The 19,414-nt window shown below is 43.1% G+C and overlaps 2 protein-coding genes across 5 annotated transcripts in view; both read left to right on the forward strand.

Annotated features, from left to right (window-relative positions):
• Hrh1 (histamine receptor H1) overlaps nucleotides 1-4,378 on the forward strand; it is a 98,418-nt gene extending 94,040 nt beyond the window's left edge. For all 3 annotated transcript variants that reach the window (XM_048787115.1, XM_048787116.1, XM_048787117.1), the window contains one exon: nucleotides 508-4,378. In XM_048787115.1, the coding sequence (XP_048643072.1) occupies nucleotides 543-2,009 (1,467 nt within the window). In that variant the 5' untranslated portion in view covers nucleotides 508-542 and the 3' untranslated portion in view covers nucleotides 2,010-4,378. The remainder of the gene's footprint in view (nucleotides 1-507) is intronic.
• Nucleotides 4,379-6,511: 2,133 nt separating this feature from the next.
• LOC125611745 (ubiquitin-like modifier-activating enzyme ATG7) overlaps nucleotides 6,512-19,414 on the forward strand; it is a 51,345-nt gene continuing 38,442 nt past the window's right edge. The window contains exon 1 of one of the 2 annotated variants that reach the window (XM_048787125.1): nucleotides 6,512-6,579. The gene's annotated coding sequence lies outside the window, so the exon portion shown is untranslated. Of the gene's footprint in view, nucleotides 6,580-6,651; nucleotides 7,241-19,414 lie in introns of those variants that run through there. The other variant, XM_048787124.1, reaches the window with a different exon arrangement.

Raw genomic sequence — 19,414 nt, forward strand, 5'->3', positions numbered from 1 at the left:
ACTTCCTTTCAGGAAGAATGGGACATATGGGAGAGAATGCTTTTTCTTGTTTTGCTCCTTTGCAGAGATGAAGAACTCTCTCTGAACCCCACCTCTATTTCCTTGGCCACATTTGTGTCTTACGGCCACTCCTAGATCAACCACTTCCAAAGAAAAACTAGATTTCTATATTCAGCTTAGACCAATTAGGATGGATTCCACTTTCCCAGAATATGTGCAAAATGAGACTTTCATAAATTACTTACCTATTTTGTTTAGGCCAAAATCCCTCACTAGAACATGACTTAATGAGAGTGAATATTTTTTTTGTCTTATTTCATTCACTGCCATGTCCCCAACACCTAGAGCAATGCCAGGAATTCAATAAAAAGTCATTGAATAAATGAGGAAGAAGTGAGGTAGGTCACCAGCAGTGTCACTACCCCGGACGGCATACAATCTAGTTGATGAACACAATTGACTACCAATCACCAAATCTCTGACCTTGATCCTTATCTTTTCTCCCAGGGGGTGAGCCATAGCTGGAGACTGCCCTTGTGCCGATGACCCTTCCCAATTCCTCCTATGTCTTAGAAGACAAGATGTGTGAGGGAAACAAGACCACCATGGCCAGCCCCCAGTTAATGCCCCTGGTTGTGGTCCTCAGCAGCATCTCCCTGGTCACAGTGGCACTCAACCTGCTGGTGCTGTATGCTGTACGGAGTGAGCGGAAGCTGCACACTGTGGGAAACCTGTACATCGTGAGCCTCTCTGTGGCAGACCTGATTGTGGGCGCCGTGGTTATGCCCATGAACATCCTGTACCTCGTCATGACTAAGTGGTCCCTGGGTCGCCCTCTCTGCCTCTTTTGGCTTTCCATGGATTATGTGGCTAGCACGGCATCCATTTTCAGTGTCTTCATCTTATGCATTGATCGGTACCGCTCTGTTCAGCAGCCCCTTAGGTACCTGAAGTATCGCACCAAGACCCGAGCATTGGCCACCATCTTGGGAGCCTGGTTTCTTTCCTTTCTATGGGTCATTCCTATCCTAGGTTGGCATCACTTCATGTCCAATACCTCGAGGCACCGGGACGACAAGTGTGAGACAGACTTTTACGACGTCACCTGGTTCAAGATCATGACTGCCATCATCAACTTCTATCTGCCCACATTACTCATGCTCTGGTTCTATTTCAAGATCTACAAGGCTGTGCGACGACACTGTCAGCACCGGGAGCTCATCAATGGATCCCTTCCTACCTTCTCAGAAATTAAACAGAAGCCAGAGAATTCCAAGGCGGGCCCCAAAAAATCAGAGAAGGAGTCTCCCTGGGAGGCTCTGAAAAGGGAGTCGAAAGATGCCAGTGGTGGACCTATTTTTAAGCCATCATCCCAGGATACCAAGGAGAAGAAATCTCCAGATTCCTTGAGCCAAGAGGAGGATGGAGAAGCAGCCAAACTCCCCTGCTTTCCACTTGACCTTGTGGAGACACAGACTTCGGCAAAGGGAGATGGCAGGGGCTGTGAAGCCGTGGATGAGAGCCAGAGCCAGCTCAAGACAGAGGGACAAAGCCTAAACACCCGTCGGGTCAGTGAAATATCAGTGGATCACACGTTAGTTGAGAGCCAGTCCATCGGCCGCATGACAGACTCAGATACCAGCACAGAACCAGCACTGGGCAGAGACAAATTGAGAAGTGGGTCCAACCCAGGCCTGGACTACATCAAGTTCACGTGGAAGAGGCTTCGCTCCCATTCAAGACAGTACATTTCTGGTTTGCACGTGAACCGGGAACGGAAAGCTGCCAAACAGTTGGGTTTCATCATGGCAGCCTTCATCCTTTGCTGGATTCCCTACTTCATCTTCTTCATGGTCATTGCCTTCTGCAAGAGCTGCTGCAATGAACACGTGCACATGTTCACCATCTGGCTGGGCTATATCAACTCCACTCTGAACCCCCTCATCTATCCCTTGTGCAATGAGAACTTCAAGAAGACATTCAAGAAAATTCTGCATATTCGCTCCTAAGGGAGGCACTGAAAGGTTTTGACAAAATGATACTTGATGTCCAAGAAGGAGGTGGAGGAGGAAAGCCTGGCATTACCACGCACCTGAGCTTTCTGGAAAGGAGTTGAAAGCACAGTCTTAGGGGCTGCATTGTGTGGAAAAGTTCTCAGGTACTGTGGGAAGAACGGCAGGTGGTCGTGGTCAGTGCAAAGATTGGAGTAGAAAGCAGAATATTTGTAAGAGAACAAGACCTGGGTGGAGCTGTCCTGCTCTCATGGGGGAAAAGTGGGAGCCTCTGACTCTTACTGTAATTTGAGTTTTCAGACTGGAATTAATTGGCAACTGAAGGGACACTGGATAGAGATCCACTGGAGAGTTGGGACTCTTGCTACAACAGAGCTAGATATCTGTGCAAAGACATGCAAATAGCTGTTGCCCCCTTTCAGGGGTCACCTGGAGAGGCATGACAGCGGTTCCCCTGTGGCTGCCACTTCTCAGAACACTTCTCTTTTGAGCCCCTTCTACAGTTTTCTCTAGAACCAAGGTCTGATCCATGCCGAAGATTCTGCCTTACTCTTTATCACTCATGCATGTCTTAGTATGCAGCTTGCCTGCCCATTGTTTTCAACCCAAGATTCCTTTTGGCTCTTACAAACATGGTGACAAAAAGCTGCCCTCAAAAGAAAGAGAAAGGAAATGTTCTCAAGAGTGTATTAAAAGCAAAACAAAAGAGTAGGAGCAAGAAAGCCATACTTCTTTAGGGATGGACCAGGATTACCTCATGGAAGTCCCATGATACCACAATAGAAGGGTGGCCTTATAGGTTCCAGTTCTCAGAGGAGCAAATGAGGTGAAATGAGGTGCCCAAGACCACATAGCTAGTTATATGAGAAAGTTAGAATGAAAAACCCTGGGGGGTTCCAGTTCATTGTAACACATTTTTTCCAAAAAAGCAAAAATGCATCCTGTTAAGTACACACACAGTATTCCCAAGAGTGTTGACAATTTCCAAAATAATATGTTGAAAAGAAGAACAGCTGACATGGAACACATCTGTGGCTGCAGATGACCTTTGAAGGGACTGTGCATTTTTTCTCTGTGAGTCCAAAAGTTATCATGTTCTTTTATACTTACATGTATTAACTAAAAATCAGCAAAGGTGTGAGAACATACAGTGAGTTATATTTGATGTTTATGTTACAGTCTGGTTGTGATTTATGTTTTAAAACTTAATGTTAAAGTTTAATATGTGTAACAAATAGGGATGCCTGTGTCTTGTGTTCCTGTTTGCATGATCCATTAAAATGAAATGTTTTTACCTACCTAAATATGATGTTTGAAAGGATGCTGTTATGTGACTGATTTATTTATTTCTACCTTTCTAAGTTTGTTGAACTGAGAAAATGTATTGAAATGCACTGTGGAATGTTATAAGACTTGCTAGGGGGTTTCTGGTCAACATTTGTGAATGTCTTTCAAAAAGGACTTATATTTTATAAAAAGCTTCATTCTCATTCTACTTTGCATCCTGGAATATTCTTCTTGCTCAGATCGTGGGAGCTTCAGAGACTTTGATCCTGGTTTCAGAAGCTGCAACAGGTCCACTTCCAGCTTATAAATCACTTGCCAGAAGACTCATGAGAGAGACAGATGAGATTGCCCCCCAAGGCCCTCTGGAGCAGAGAACACATAAAAGGAACACTCCACATAGATAAGAGGCTAAGTGCCCATTATTTATGGTGAGGAACAGTCCAGACAGCTTGTCGAAAGACATGCTGAGGAGCTTTGATTTTGGGTCAGAGACCTGGATTTCAGTCTGACAAGAACAAAAAAGGGTCAATAAATACATATGGGAAGAATCAAGAGAAACAATTTCCATGCATTATTGTTTGCAGTGTCTCTGGTGCTTGCATAGTGTTGGTATACAGAGGACATTCATATAAATTTTAAAAACACATTGAGCACATGCCAGGTGCCAGACTTTGTGCTTTACTGTACCTTTTACAATATCCTCCTGAGTAAGATTTCCTTGTTACATCAAAGGGAAACCTAAGTCCTTTCTACTTCTGTCTGAACATTGAATCAGTTTTTAAACTCATGAAAGGCATTGGACTAGGGCACAGAGATAACTCAGTCCAAACCTATTAGGAAAGAATCAATGGCTGAAGGATTGCACATGAAACCAGACTTTTCTGCCTTAAATATTAAAATAAATACCTCCTAGGAGAAAGTTGTTACAGAGAACAACTTTTGTTGATTGTTACAATTTTGCAAATTCAGAAACTCATTTCTGATTCTTTTCATGGACTTCAGCATGATCAACTTCAAGACAATTCTTTGACCAATTAGTCAAATTTATACTTTACCAAACATTGGCTACTTAAACAATATATATTTTATGTATTAGTCTGTTTTTCTTTACTGTAACATCTGAGACAGGCTACTTTATAAATGAAATCTTTTTATGGTGACTCATAAACCTCTGGAGGTGCAAGATCCAGACAACATGGCATAAATTCTGGTGGAGATCTCCCTTGGCTGCATCACATTATGATGGGTGAAAAGGAGAAGCACAGAGTGAGGAAATTCCCTCTAGGATGCTACCATTGACCTCTGTTATGGTTTTCACTGTCTAGGAATGTCAGTTTAGAAATTAAAAACTTAGGGTAAAGAGTCATCCGATGTCCACTACTCCAAACAGTTTTGTTGGGTGGCTAAGACTGGTGTGGCATATGTGGTTACAAAATGGCTGGAGATAGTTCCCAGAGAAGTGGGAATCACTGTATCTTGGACAGAAACTCCATAATGTAGGTATCCTAAGAACTCAAAGCCCAGCAGGGAAACAAACTTAACAAAGAACTAGCTTCAACCCAGGCTTATGTGTGCTCAATTAAGCAAAGCCTAGAAGGAAGGTATCAACTATATTTTCTGATAGTGTTATACTGGGGGCAGAGGCCTGGCACAAAGCTGAGGTAATCATGGAGACCCCCTCTTCACCCTGATTCTTGCCATCGTGCCAGAAATACTTCAGACATGTTGCTCAGAGTAACAGACATGAGTTTATTAGAAGGAATATGATAAAGGGAAAAAGGACACTCTCAAGGGACAGAGTAGATCCTCTTAGGAGAAGGACAGTATGCTTCTCCTAACCTCCAGTTTTATTGGGGGTCCCATGGAAATTTCCAGAGAGTCCCACCTAGGTTCACCTCTTGATCCCCCCCGCCCCCCAACACCTCTTTACTTTTGACAGCAGACTGACATGAGATTCTCAAGTCCCTACTGCACAAGACAACTCTAGGTCACTTTGAACCATAATGACTGGTTCTAATTAGACCCGGTTCTTACAGATTTTAGGGTTAGGAGAAGTTTTCCTTATTTGCCTGAGTTCTGGGATCTTGTCTGTGTGGAGGATTACCAGATCCTCTCCCTTCAGGATAACTTGTGTTCTCATTGGAATTTTGAATCTGCATGTCTCCTGCAGGTAACAGTTTGCTGAGGAATGTAACATATGTTGTCAACTTAGGCTAGTCAGGGCTGCAGGTGAATTCTTTTTTTAAGAGAAAGCACAGTGGGCACAGTTTTAGAATTATTCCCTTAATTTCACAGTTCACATCTACCTGTTCTCTATCAATAAGAGGTTGCATTCCTACTGACTGTGTGTGTGTGTGTGTTTTGCTATGTTGCCCAGGCTGACCTCAAACTCCTGGGCCCAAGTGATCTTCCTGCCTCAGCCTTCGGAGTAGCTAGGATTACAGGCCACCACATCCAGCTCTGTCAAAACAAATGGATTACTGCTCTGGCCTAAAAGCCCTTTTAACTGTTAGGCAAGATGCTTAAAATTTCCTGGCCTCTATTTTTTCACATGTAAAATGTAGATAATAATAAAACATCAACCTTGGAGGACTAGAGATGTAAAACCCAGAAAACATGATAGATAATAACATGATAGATAATAACTAGTAGTCATTGTTCTTATTATTGTGAGGCTATAGAAGGCCAGATTGAGAAATTAATAATATTCACAGTCCAATCTTCAACGTCTATCCGGTGCTTCACAGATAGTGTATACTCAAGAAATAATTTATAATGAAAAGACTGATTTCCGAAAAAAGTAGGTTGGTTATTGTCAACCTTCCGTGGCCTTTTACTATTAAAATTTTCATCTCCTTTGTCTTCACACCTGCCTCTCAAATGGTCCTGGTACTACTTGTTTGAGGCAGGCCATTGCCGCCTGTCCTAGAAGATGCCAGAGGGGATGATAATTCCTCTCATCCTATGATATCAAGAGAGGCCACAGATCTTTTATTTATTTTTTTCTTTTGTAAAAGGCTAACCAGCATATAGACATTCCCATTCCCAAAGCCCAGATAGAGTTCTCAACCAGGGACCTCGCCCACATCCTGACGCCCGCCTTCCCTGCGACTGAAGCTCCTCCCATCCAAGCAGGTGCTAGGGGCGCATTTCACTTAGCTGGTCCAGGGCCCTATGCGCATGCGCGTAAATCTCCCACCCGGTGGCTGGGGGCGGGGCCACGTACGTCATTCGGGCGCGCGCTGAGGGCGACGCTATGGTTGCCGGAAGTTGAGTGGCGGTAAGTAAGCAGCGGCTGCTGAGGGAGGAGTGGGCTCCTGCGGGGTTGGTTTTGGACTCCTGAAGAGAAGGGGGCGAGCTCGGCGGCAAGGCCGAAGGTCACTTCGCGTTTCAGAATCCTCCAGCGCCCACCTCAGGGCGGTCCTCCCACCTCCGGGGAGTTAACTGAGAACGCCTGTCGCCCCTCCTCTCCATCCACGTCCCCGCACACTGGTTCAGTCCGGGGTCTTCTGACTAGAAAACTTCTGCTTATTTCCCAAGTCAGTCCCCCTGTTGTCCTCTGGCAGGGAGTACTCAGAATCCCGTGTTAGAACACAGGGGCTGGGACATCTGGGTTCTCGTCCTGGCTTTGCTCAGATTTGCTCTGTGACTCTGGACATTTCTTCCCTTTCTGCCCTCCTCTGTGAGGTGGGAGCAATAATACATTATTTGTTAAATGAAGTTAAACTAAGTCTCCTAAACACTTTTTCTCTTTTTTTTTCCTCCTTCCATCCCTTTTTCTTGAGATATAGGGGATGGAACCCAGGGTCTGGCTTGTGCTAGGCAAGTGCTCTACCACTGAGCCACATCCCTGGCCCTCTAAAGGCTTTTCTAAACTAAGGTTCTCGATTCCTTGGTTTGGTCCCGAAGTTACAAACTAATGCTTAAGAGAAATCAGTCAGGTAAGGTAAATGCAGTGTAAGAAAATTTCTTTGTCAGAAATAAAGTCATATTTTTACTGAATTGAATTTTTATAAGCACCCTACTTAATGGAGAAATGAAACTAAGGCTAGGGTGCATTTGTGCATATATGTAATCTCCTTATTTTTTAGCACCACTGATATGCTTCTCCATTGTTTCAAAAAGTTTTGGCAACTAATTCAGTGTTTCTCAAAGCTGTGCATCTGTGCCCACGTGTATCTGTAACTATAGCTTGGGGCCTCTGTCTTAGGCTTCCTTTACCATTGGCTACTTGGATATTTTTCCATGACACCTTTGCTTACTGGTCTGTTTCTTCAGTGACAAAAACCTCAATACTTCTGGTTGCTTCCGTTTGGTCTTTCCAAGTTCTGACTCTTAAATGCTGAGCTAAAAGAAGTTATGTAGTAATCTTATCAGGTTTCTCCTTTAGGTTCTAGAAATCACCCTCACATTTAATAGCTCTATATGTCTTTGAAAGCTAAGAGTTTATCTTCCTGGTCTCTCCTTTCCTAGGCTAGCATATTTAATTTATTTACCCATAGTAAACTCCACAACGACAGAGGATTTTGTTTTACTTGTTGATTGACTGACTAAAACATTCCAGTGCTTGTTAGGTGCCAGACATTACTATATACACTGAAGACAGAAATAGTTCTATTTCAGGGAGCCTGCTTTTTGATGGTGATAGCAGTGCTTGTCAATAAATATATATTTTTAAAAATATTTTTTAGTTATAGATGGACACAATACCTTTATTTTGTTTATGTGTTTTTATGTAGTGCTGAGAATCAGACCCAGTGCTCCACACATGCCAAGCAAGTGCTCTACCACTGAGCCACATCCCCAGCCCTATTTTGTGTTTTTATTTAGAGACAACTCACTGAGTTGCTTAGCGCTTTGTTTTTGCTGAGGCTGGCTTTGAACTTTCAATCCTTCTGTTTTAGCCTCACAAGCTGCTGGGATTACAAACGTGTGCCACTGTGTCCAGCAGTACATAATTTTTAAGGAGTGGTAGGTATTTCAGATCCTTATAACTGCTACAAAAAAGAAAACAGGGTAATGGGGTAGAGAGAAACTTAGAAGACACCAAGGGAGCTTTTTTATTTTTATTTATGTATTTTTTATTGAGGGATGTTTTTAAAACATCCTCCTAGACATCCAGCTGGACAGGTTTGAGTTTCTGAGGAGGTGACATTTGAGCTAACGTCTGAATGATGAAAAGGCCAGTCTTGTGAAAACTCATATTGCCATATTGTCCCTTATTCCTTAACTCTGCGCTCTAGTCTTATTAAATTGCTTGCCTCTAGTTCTCTGTTCCTGTAGTTCCTGTTGCCCAGAATGTCTCTACTCTTCCTTCCGTTTTTCTTGGTCAGTTCCTATGTGCTTTCATGTGACATGATTTTGAAACCCTTTAAGGAACTGAGTACTGAGCTGTATTCAAGCACAGCCGTGTAAAGTTGTTCTCAATCAACTTCCATTCTAGAGAATAAACATAAATGTTTATTGAGCATCTGCTGTGTGCCTGGCACTGAACTGCAAACTCGGAATGCAAAAATAAGTAAGATATGCATTCCTCTTGTCAAGGAGTTTACTTTTTAAAAACTATAGCATAGAGTTTATCATAGAGGTTTGGTGGAGGAGGTTTTGGCGTGTTTGTAAGTGAGGCTGAGACACCAGAAAGTTTGTATGAGGACTTACTGCTTTATCACATTCTAAAGAATAAGCAGGCAGTACCAGATGAAGAGGGGTGGGAGATGGCATGAACCAAGGACTGTAAGTATACTTCATGGCCTTTGAGTGGTTCATCAGAGGAGGCAGCATAGAGTTGTAGGATGAGAGGTGACTACAGAGATAAGTGGGAGCCACATCACGAGGGCCTTATGGGCAATAGCATGTGAACAGCACGGATTGTTGTGTCAGATGCCTGTATCCCAGTGCTAGCTTTGCCATTGAACTAGTTTTGTAACCTTGGATAGGTCACTTCCTTTCTAAGCTTTAGTTTCCTCATCTATGAAAAAGGAAAGAAGGAGATTTGGGGCGTTGCTCAATGATAGAGCACTTGCCTAGCATGCACAAAGCCCTGGATTAGATCTGCAGCACTGCCAGGGGGTGGGGCAGTGGGAATTATAAAAATTATAAATTGAATGAGCTGGTATGCTATCCACCTAGTTCTAGTAGAAGATGGATGTTTAAAAAATAGCAGTTAATTTTGTCAGGCTAAGAAGTTTAGATGTCATTTTTTAAAATGTGGGAGTAGAGATCAGAGTACTGAAAATGTAAACAAGAGTGTAATTCTCTCATCAATTTTAAATTACTCAGGCAGTAATGTGGTGTGTGCACTGCATATGGTAGGACCAGTAGGGGTCCATCCAGGGCACATTGCAGCGGCCCAGGTCATCCACCTTCATCCACAGAAGTGAAGTCAAGTAATGGCTTCTCCTTTTTTCTGTACACTGATCTTCCCACCTTTGTCCAGCATCATGAGGGCCTGATTATATAATCAAAGGAGAATAAATAGAAGTTTCTATGTCCATGGCGGACTGGGTAGCACCTGTTTCCTAGTCCAGCTCCAGAATGATCACCTTTGGGCTTTTCTCATACTTCTTCTGCATCATCCTTTGAACTCCTTTTGGTTTGTCAGTCTGTCTTCCAGCGTGTGTAAGTCCTCTTCCTCAAGGAATCCTCCAGATAGGGCAGGAATTGCTTTCTTGGGAAAACCGTAGGCCCTGTCGGCTACATTGTAGACACATGCTCTTGATGCTGTCATCGGCCGGCCTAGCCCTTGACGCTCCCCATGTGTGCTCAGACAGCTCTCTTGCCAATTTCCTAGTGTGTCTGTTTTTTCATTTCTCTCCTCCACCTCCAGCCTTGCTTTTTGCTTCCCTAAGTTGTAGCCCTTAGTCAAGGCTCTTTGATGTCCTCTTCTGTCCTTTCTCCAGCCTTTAATTCAAGTCAGTGAAAGCAAGGGTGCTTTTTCTGGGGCTCGTTTCAAATGTGTACTGCCACCCCATCTCCTTTGCCTCAGGGACCTAGTTCTTGCATTTGTGAATTTTCTTTCCTGTTTACCATCTTCCCATTTATGTATTTTAGTTTTTATTTTACCTTGGAAAGAAACAACGTCCTCTCCCATTTACACCTGCCATTTTCCTAGCTGCATTTCTTGGAAGAGCGTTCTAGAATTGCCACCTCTGCTTCCTCAAATCATCATTTGCTGAAATCCTGCTTCTGTCTAAGCACTCCACGAAAGCTACTCTGCCCAGAGTTACCAGAACTCCTGAGCACTTTTCTTTCTTATCTTCTGAGTTCTTGGCACATCCGTCATTGCTACTATTACCCTTGGTGTACCAGAACCAGTCCTACTTTTTATTGTCTCTGTTTCCCTCACAGTTTCCATTATGGACTCTTTTTTTCTCCTTTTGTCCCTTAAATGCCATTTTCTTCTAAGCTCTGCTCACTCCTCGGTTCTTATCCACAGCTTCGATGCTCATTTATGTGCCCATGACCCCTGCTCTGTATCTTGAGCCCAGTCTCTTCTGAGTGCTCTCCTCAGACTCAGCAAGTCCAAAACCAAGCTCATCATTTTTCCTGCAGACCTGCCATTCTGTCTTCATTCACTAATCTTGCCCACTCCCCGTCTTCCGTGTAGTCTTTCAATACAGAACCCTGGGCAACATTTTGGACTCTTCCTCTTGTGCTGTTCTTCCTCCTCTCCCTTCCAGTTCAGGCAGGAGTCAGAGTTCTACCCATTCCACTTGTCCTGCCACCTTTTCTTCTCCATTTCCACCCTACTGCCTTCTTGCAGGCCCTCCTCACCCTGCCTGTATTTCTGTCCTATCTCCCAGCTGGGTGCCATGCTTTAGGAGTCTGGTTCTCACTGGTATTGCAGCATCCTTCTGAAATGCACATTTTTGCTGAAATACGGATCCATCACTTTTCTCATTTCATTTAAGTTCCATCTAGAGGTAGTTTTTAGTTTTTTTTTTTTAATGTGGTTTCCAGCTGCTTTGCCACACATACCTCTCCTTCCTGCTATACAGGACTCATTCATATTTTCTCAAACATACTGTCCGGTTTTATTCATTCTTAGCTTCTTCTTCTTCATCAAGTATTTGCTAGGCACCTAGGAGGTGCTAGGACTGAGTCAAATGCTGGGAAAACAATGAGGAAAGGGGAAAAATGAAGACCCAACATCATCTCTTTCTCATAGAGCTTTGATTATATTCGGGTAGACTGTTATTGAAAATGTGTAAGATAATTGCTTACGTGCCCTGAAGGTGAGGTACAGAGTGCTCTTGGAGGATCTGATATGGAATTGGCCTGTGTAGGAGATAAGGTAGTCAGGAAAGTCCTCCCTCAGAGGCATAGTTGAGCTGAGATATGAAGGAAGAAAAGAAACAGACTAGGTGATGGGCGTGAGGAAGAGGACAAGAATATTCCACGCCTATGCAGAGGCTGTGGGATGTTTCTGGAATTGAAGATGTGGAGCTGAGAGCTTCCTTTCTTCTACCTGTGGTCTTCCTCATCCACTGTCCTTGCCTGGAGCGGTTGCTGCTGTACATTCCCCTCTCCCATGAAGGAGGCATTGGAAGTTGTTTTATTTTGCTTTGTTTGGTGACAGTAACCAGAGGGCATCACTATGTTTATTGAGAGGGAACCGGCCCTGCTGGTTTGCAGTATGCAAATACAGGTCCATTGCTTTTCTACTGTTTGCAGTAAGCAGGCTTGAAGCAGGCTTGAAACATGCCAGGAGGACCCTGTTGAGAATCCACTGCTAGGCTGCAGAGCCTTGGGCTCAAGGGTTTTCTGTGGGAAGCCATCTAATGTTCTAATTTAGGTGTCCTTCCTTTCCCCTGCTCAGTATCTTGTACAGACAGCACATTATACTCTGTGGTACTTGTTTTATTTCCAAGTAGTTCTGTTGTCTTTCCAATTGTGTCTTGCCTTTAAAACTATTGCTTTTTAAAGGTAGGGGCCATAGCTTTTTTGCCATGGAATCCCGAATTATAGCACAGGGACCAGTAGATAATGTAAATGTTTACCAGAGGAATAACTAAATGGTAACTGTGACATCTTTGATGCAAGTTTTGATCATGTGAGCTTTGATTTTTTAATACCTCTTATGTGCTGGGAACATATGTTTCCTAATTGAATACTCACAGTAATTCTGCATGGTGGATAGCATCCCGGTGTGCAGATGAGGAGAAAGACTTCAAGAAAAGCCTCAGAAGTTAGATGACTCAGAGAACTTAAATAACAGCTAAAAAGTAGCAGAGGGTAGGATTTGAATTTGGATCTCTGGGCTCTGGCCTGTGCTCTTCTCAGTCTAGCATTCTGCCTGTATTGTATCAGACTATATTGCTGTCCAGTTGTTTTCTTGAACTTAGATTTGAGGCCCTATATTTACCTCCCACTGTGGGGCGGGGGATGGAATCCAGCACATGCTAAGCAGGCGCTCTGCTGCCGAGCTGTACTCCTAGTGCTGTAATTTTTGATCTTGTTAAAATGGGGCTTTCACTCCAGCTGGTCAGAATTTTTTTTTTTTTTTAATTCTGAATTTTAGTCATCTTTTGCATTGTCTAATTTTTTCTGCTTTGTGTCCTGTGTGGAACTGGTACACAAACCTTCTATATCATCATCCAAATCAGTGGCAAAATGTAATTAGAATGCCCTATTGAATATACAGGTTGAGCATCCCTAATTCGAAATCTGAAATGATCTAAAGCAAAAGCTTTTTGAGTGCTGACAAAGTGGCACAGAGCAGCTTCCATACCTGACCTCATGTGATGGGTTTCAATCAAAAGGCAGCCACACTAAAAATACTGTGTATGAGGTGCATATGAAACAAATGACTTTGTGTTTAGACTTGGGGGCCCATCCTCATTATCCTGCAGAGATCCCAAAATCTGAAAAAATCTGAAACTTCTGGACCCAAGCATTTTGGATAAAGGATACTCAAGTCTGTATTCATGGGTTTCCCTCACTGTTAGTTCTTCCCACAGGGTTCAGCACACATGAAATGGTAATGTTAATGACTGTTGTTGTTGGTATATTAAATAGAAGTAAAGAGGACAGGACCAAAGGCCAAGTCAAAGATTTATCAATATTCACTCCTTTCTTATAATTATCAATTTGTTAAACAAACAGATCTTTCTGTAGGATTATTTTACCAGTTTTTAATCCTCTGATCTTATCTATGGGGGATTTCTGGAGCAATCTTGAGACATTTTTGAGGTTCATATAGCCTATGTCTATTATTCCTCACTGATGAAGGCAGAAATGCAGTTGTTCTCTTTTGACTTTTTTTTTTTCTTTTAAAGAGAACCATATTAATCTCATGTGGTGACTCAAAGCTGCTTCATAAGGGTGTGCACTGTACAAGACACCATGTGAAAGTGAGTGCCATTAATGTCATAGTCATCGGGGTATGTTTTTGCAATAACAATTTTCTGGCAGATAAAGATAAAATGGCTTGAGCCAACCTGATCAATGTGTTACAATACTTCTCTAGCTAAAGGAAGTAAAATGTCTGGAGGGAGGGCTACCATTTTCTGGTTGTACTGAAGTTCTCTGGATTATATTGGGTCCACATGGTACCTTTCCTGTGAGCAAAATCTCTGTCCAGTGGTTTGTGGAACCTACCCTTATTCAATATGACATTATAAAATCTGAAATCAGATATTTGCTAGGCCCAATCTTTCAGTACCTCTCGTATTTTTTATAATTCTTTGTTTAATTTGAAGGTTTTACTATGCATAAAGGAAAGAGGGAGCTCAGTCCTTGGGACTGCTCTTCTCATGACAGCCAGGACATTGCTCCATAGTTCTTGTTGCTTCTTGGTGTGGGTGTTTGTCTCCACCCTCTTTTCTTGATGAACTCAAGGATCTGGTTGTCCTTGGAGATGTTGAGCAGCTCTATGGCATAACACGCCCATGGAGCAAATCCACACACTTCTTGGATCCTGTACTGCCCTGAATGAGCTTGTGCTTTGAGGGTGGTGTGTTCGAGGGTTGTGTGTCTTGGCTTATTCACTGTCATAGGCATCAGGGGTGTTCACTTGTTCACTGTGTTGCTCTTGTTGAGACCACTGTTGGGGTAGTGGAGTAAGGCCTTGGGATTCTTCAAAGATCACAAGAAATGAAAACCACAGAAATAATCCTTCATATCAGTCAACTTTTAGGAAGTCACAAATTTTAGGTGTTTGTTGATGGAAGGGCCCCACAGGCGTTCAGGTGAATCTAGGTGTCTGTCCTTCATGCACAGAACTGATCGAAATGACTCCATGGGTTGGTGGATATAACAAAAAGAACTCAAAAGTAGGCATGCCACCCTCCTTCCTTTTGTTGCTCCTTTCCCTCCCTTGGGCCCACATTTTCTCAACTACCATTCACTTAGGGCTTGCCATACTCCACAGCACTGGCACTCAGTGCACCTTTCTCAAACACTGAGACTGCAGGTCACTGGTGAAGAGCCAGGTGAGGACCACAGAGGAAAGCAGTGCGGAAGTACCTGGATGCCTGTTCCCATGACTGACCTGTGGAGGAGCAGATGTCAGAACTGTAGGGCTAGAGGTGGCTCAGTGGGAGGCGAGGTCCTCTACCTGTCCTTCGTAGCAGCTGTTCTAATTGCCAGCGTGATTGCCTGTTACCACAGAAGTCACCTGACAGAGGCTTCTTATTTACAGCAATGAATCTCTTTTTATTAAAGTCACAAAGAAAACCACTTTGGGGGTCTTGATGTCTTCTGGACACTTTTATTAGGCTTAGGAACTTGCCCTCCTAGAAGAGGAGGCTCTTTAAACCTCTATCATTCACAGACTTGCACATGATTTCCAAAGCTTTGGAAGTTGCAGAGGTTTGTCTACAGAATGTGCATTGTTGCCCTGTGCAAAAGCACCTTCTCCCCACTCCTGGCCATTATCCCTCCACTTTTTACACACAAGCAGCTGAGGACACTCTGTGTGTCAGCAGGACTTGGGGCATGTGGTTTGGTGCTTCTTTTAATGCTGCCTGAGCTCATGGCCCTTCAGCTGGGAAAATGAGGCTAGAAGCCTGCTCTCTCTGCTCCATTTGGGCCCAGAGAAGGTGCTTCAGGGCCAAATTGCCACTATTCTGGCACTTCTGCTAAGTGAATGCCCCCACGTGGTCCCAGAGAAATTGAACACAAGAGTGCTCCTGACCCCTGGAACTTGCTCCTTTGGCCTTCTCTTGAGGACCTGCTGTCAGCAATGGAGGGCCTTGTTTTAATGCATTGTCTGCTGTTTGCAGCATCCCTTTCAGGGAGGAGCAACTTCAGGCATATTTTAGGCAGAGGAAGTTTTCATAGTGAACACTGGGAAGGGGAGCCGCGTTTGTTGGCTGCTAAGGGGAAGTGACAAGAAAAATGAATAGCAGCTGCCCTTTGTTGACTGCCTACTGTGCGCTCAGCACTATAGCCGAGATGACACTCATGTCCCAGTGCCATTCTGGGTTAGGGACAACGTCATATTTGACGGATGAGCAAATGAAGGTGCAGGGGGATGCAGGCTCCTGGTCCAGGCTTCTCAGCCAGCTATGAGTAGAGCTGAAATCCATACTTGTCTTTCTGTGATTCAAGACCAGATTTCCACCCTTTATATGGTACCTCTGCTGTTAGTGTTTCTTTCTCTAACCCTCAAAAATTCCCTTGCTCTTCCAATGCTGACAGAAACTCCAAAACACAAGAAAATTACAGCGAGAGAATTCTCAGCATGGTTAGGTTGGTCTGTTTATCTGCTGTCCCTTTGAGGGTCTATTTCCCCTAAAGACAGGGCTTTTTGTCTTTGGTTTTTCCCTCTGATTGTTGTTTATTCTCTATCACTCTGATGTCTTCATTTCTAACAGTCCTACACTAGCTTGATATTTGCTGTGGCCAATCCTGTTAGACCCCTGCGGTGGGAGAGTGGTTGGGCTACCTCACCCCAGGAAACACTTCTGCTTCAATTAATTTTATAAGCAGCTGAGCCAAAATACTTCCATCTTCAGCATCATTAATAAGAAAATGCCAGAAAACGTTATGGAAATGATATTTCACAGAGGCTCCTTATTTACAGCAATGAATTTCTTTTCACAAAAGCTACATTTAAGTAGGTCATCTGTTGTCTCCTGAGTGAATACGGCACCTGAAGTTTCTTTGTAGAAATTCTTTAGATTGAACATAAGGGATTTTTGTTCTGCTCTTTAATTGAGGTATAACATACATGAAGTAAAGGGAACTGATCTAAAGTATATCACTCATGGTTGTTTACATGAGTATATGCCTTGTAAGCACCACCCAGCTCAAGTTCTAGAATTCTTCAACTCACCAGAAAGCTTTCTGACTCCCTTTCCCAGTCAGCTGCCCCACCCCACCCTGAAAGAATGTTCCAGCTTATGTCACATTGATTGGTTTTGCCTGTTGTAGCATAAAGCTGTGTGCTCAGGTGCTAAAATATTCTCAATATTTTTGTTTATTTTGTGGTACCAGAGGTTGAATCCAGGGGTTCATTTCCACTGACCTATTCCTCTAGCTCTTTTTATTTTTAACTTTTTTTTTCCTTTTTTTTCTTTCTTTTTTTTTTTTTTTTTTTTTGGCACTAGGAACTGAACCCAGAGGTATTTAAGCACTGAGCTACATCCACAGCTTCATATATATATTATTTTGAGACAGGGTCTCCCTGCATTGCTGAGGCTTACATTAAACTTGCAATCCATCTGCCTTAGCTTCCCAAGTCACCAAGATTACAGATGTGCACCACTGTACCTGGCATTAATATTTTATTTTGCAAACCTAGAAGAAGAAGAATAAGATGCTCCATTTACCCCTCTCCCAGAGACTCTATTCAGATTTTATCCCAATAGTACCCCTTGAGGCTGAGCTTCATCCCAGGATCGTCCCCAAGCTGTCATGTCTTATGTCTTGTCTTGACTTCTAAGATCTTAAGACTTTTGAAGCTTAATAAACAGTCCCAGTAATTTTGTAGAATGGTTTTCAGGTTGCATTTGTCTGATGTTTGCTCCTGGTGAGACCCAGATTTGATGCTGTGTTCTTTTTGTCGTTTTATGTCAGCACACAATGTTTATTTTTCCCTTTACTGCTGATGTTAACCTTAATACCTTCAGGAAGGTGGTGTTTCATTGTTGTTGCAGGAACCCAGGGTCTCACACATGCTAGCATGTGGTCTGCCACTGAGCTACACCTTTAGCCCTAGATGGTGTCTTAATTAGCAGATTTTGTCACTAATGTCACTTTTTTCCTCCTTTGAAATTGATGACCCTGCCTGCCTTTCTCCTCCTTCTTCTCCTTTTCCTTCTTCTTCTGTGTTGGGAATCAAAATCAGAGCATCAGGCATGCTAGGTGGGGCTCTGTCACTGAGCCACACCCCCAGACTCTTGATGATTTTTTTGTAGAGAGCTGCTCTGCAACTGTGAAGATAGACTCTTAACTCACAGCCACGGGAGTACTTTCAGAGAGATTTATTTTTGTATGTGGTGGGGTGAGGTTTTATTTAAATTGCTTTGTACATCAGTTTTCAGTCCTCTAAGATCTGAGATCCTCTAAGATCTAGTCCTAAAAAAGCAACAATAGGTTTAGAGTCCTTCTGGGTTGGGTGGCCCATCTCCATTTGTCCTTCAGGGTTTTTTACTTTATTCTCTAAATTCCACAACAGTGAGCTTCTGAAGTTTGTCCTGCCAGTTATGGAAGTTGGGCTTATTTCTTTCTCTTCTTTGGGGAAGACACTCAGAAAAGGTTTCTAGAATGCATCTTAGAAAGAACATTTGCAAGCCATTCTGCAAGAGATTAGGGGTGTTGAGGGGAATGCGAGTCAGGATCTGTAATTTTGGAATTTATGATCCAGTTCATGGAGACAGATGGGGAAGCAGAGAGTTGTGAAATAGTACCAAAAGCAGAGGAATCTCGGAGCCAGAGCTGGTATCCTGTCGCTGCCAAGGGAAAAGTAGGAGAAGAGTGAAGATGGTGGGAGGAGCTAGTGAAGGCTGTCCAGAGCTCTGAGATGCCAGGCAGTCACAGGGTCAGGGTGAGGGATGCTTCTCAGAGTGGGAGGTGTGGGCCCAGCACTGCAAGGGAAAGAGGACAGGTGCTGGAGGAGCACTGGGTAGCTTGGCATTTACTGAGCATCAGGTGAGAGGTGCAGAGTGGCAGTATCACTGGGGGAGACCACAAAAGGTGGAAGACAGTAGCAGTATCCAGGGGAAAGTATGGAGGAAGCCATTGGAGGAGTAGCAGTATGCTCGCTCAGGATGTGGGATGCTGCTATTGCAGTCTTTGTGGTTTGTTATGAATTTCATGAAACATCAGGCAAGATTTTCCTTGGCTTAATGACACCAAGGCATGTGTGAGGGTGCTCCGTGTAGACTAGACTAACCAGTCCATGAAGAAGTACTTGCCACATCACAAGGTGCATAATCATAGACCAGCTTATGTGGTATTGAATCCAGCCTTGCAATCTGCTTTATCCTTAGCAGCTCTTGCTAATTTCTTCTACCCTGTAAAACATCCTGCCCAAAATTTCAGTCTTCCTAAAAATCAAAATGCAGTATTAGCACCTTCAAAGCATCAAAAATAACCAGTTTGGAAGATCATTCAATCCAGGGGTAGACAATCTGCAGCCTGAGGAGCAGATCCTGCCTGAGCCTTTCTTTGTGTGCTGTCCATGAGCTAAGAATGGTTTTTACCTTTTTCAAACCTTGTTTAAAAAAAAAAAAAAAGAAAGAAAGTAGAAGAAGTATGTATGACAAAAACTGTTTGTAGCCTGCAGTTCTTAAAATGTTTGCTATCTGGCCCTTTTTTGGGAAAACTTGCCAACCTCTGGTCTCATCTGATTGCCTGGTACAGTAATCCTTAATACAATATTACTTGGCCAGCCATCATCTATCTAATCTATGCTCGAATGCTTCTACTAATGGAAAATTCATGATCTCTCTGATCAATCTGTTTTCTATTTGGACAACTCAAACTATTAGTAATTTTTAAACTCTGCTGAAATCTGCCTTACTATATAGTATTTACCTACTGGCCTTTTGTAGGGGAAGAGAAGTATTTCATGTCGACACTGACTGAGCAACTAATATATCCTAGTCACTGTGCTTAATCTGAAGAAAGATGAATAAGACATGATTCTTTTTTTTTTTTTTTTTTTT

The sequence above is a fragment of the Marmota marmota genome, unplaced genomic scaffold (assembly GCF_001458135.2).
Source record: "Marmota marmota marmota unplaced genomic scaffold, marMar, whole genome shotgun sequence".
Classification (NCBI taxonomy): Eukaryota; Metazoa; Chordata; class Mammalia; order Rodentia; family Sciuridae; genus Marmota; species Marmota marmota.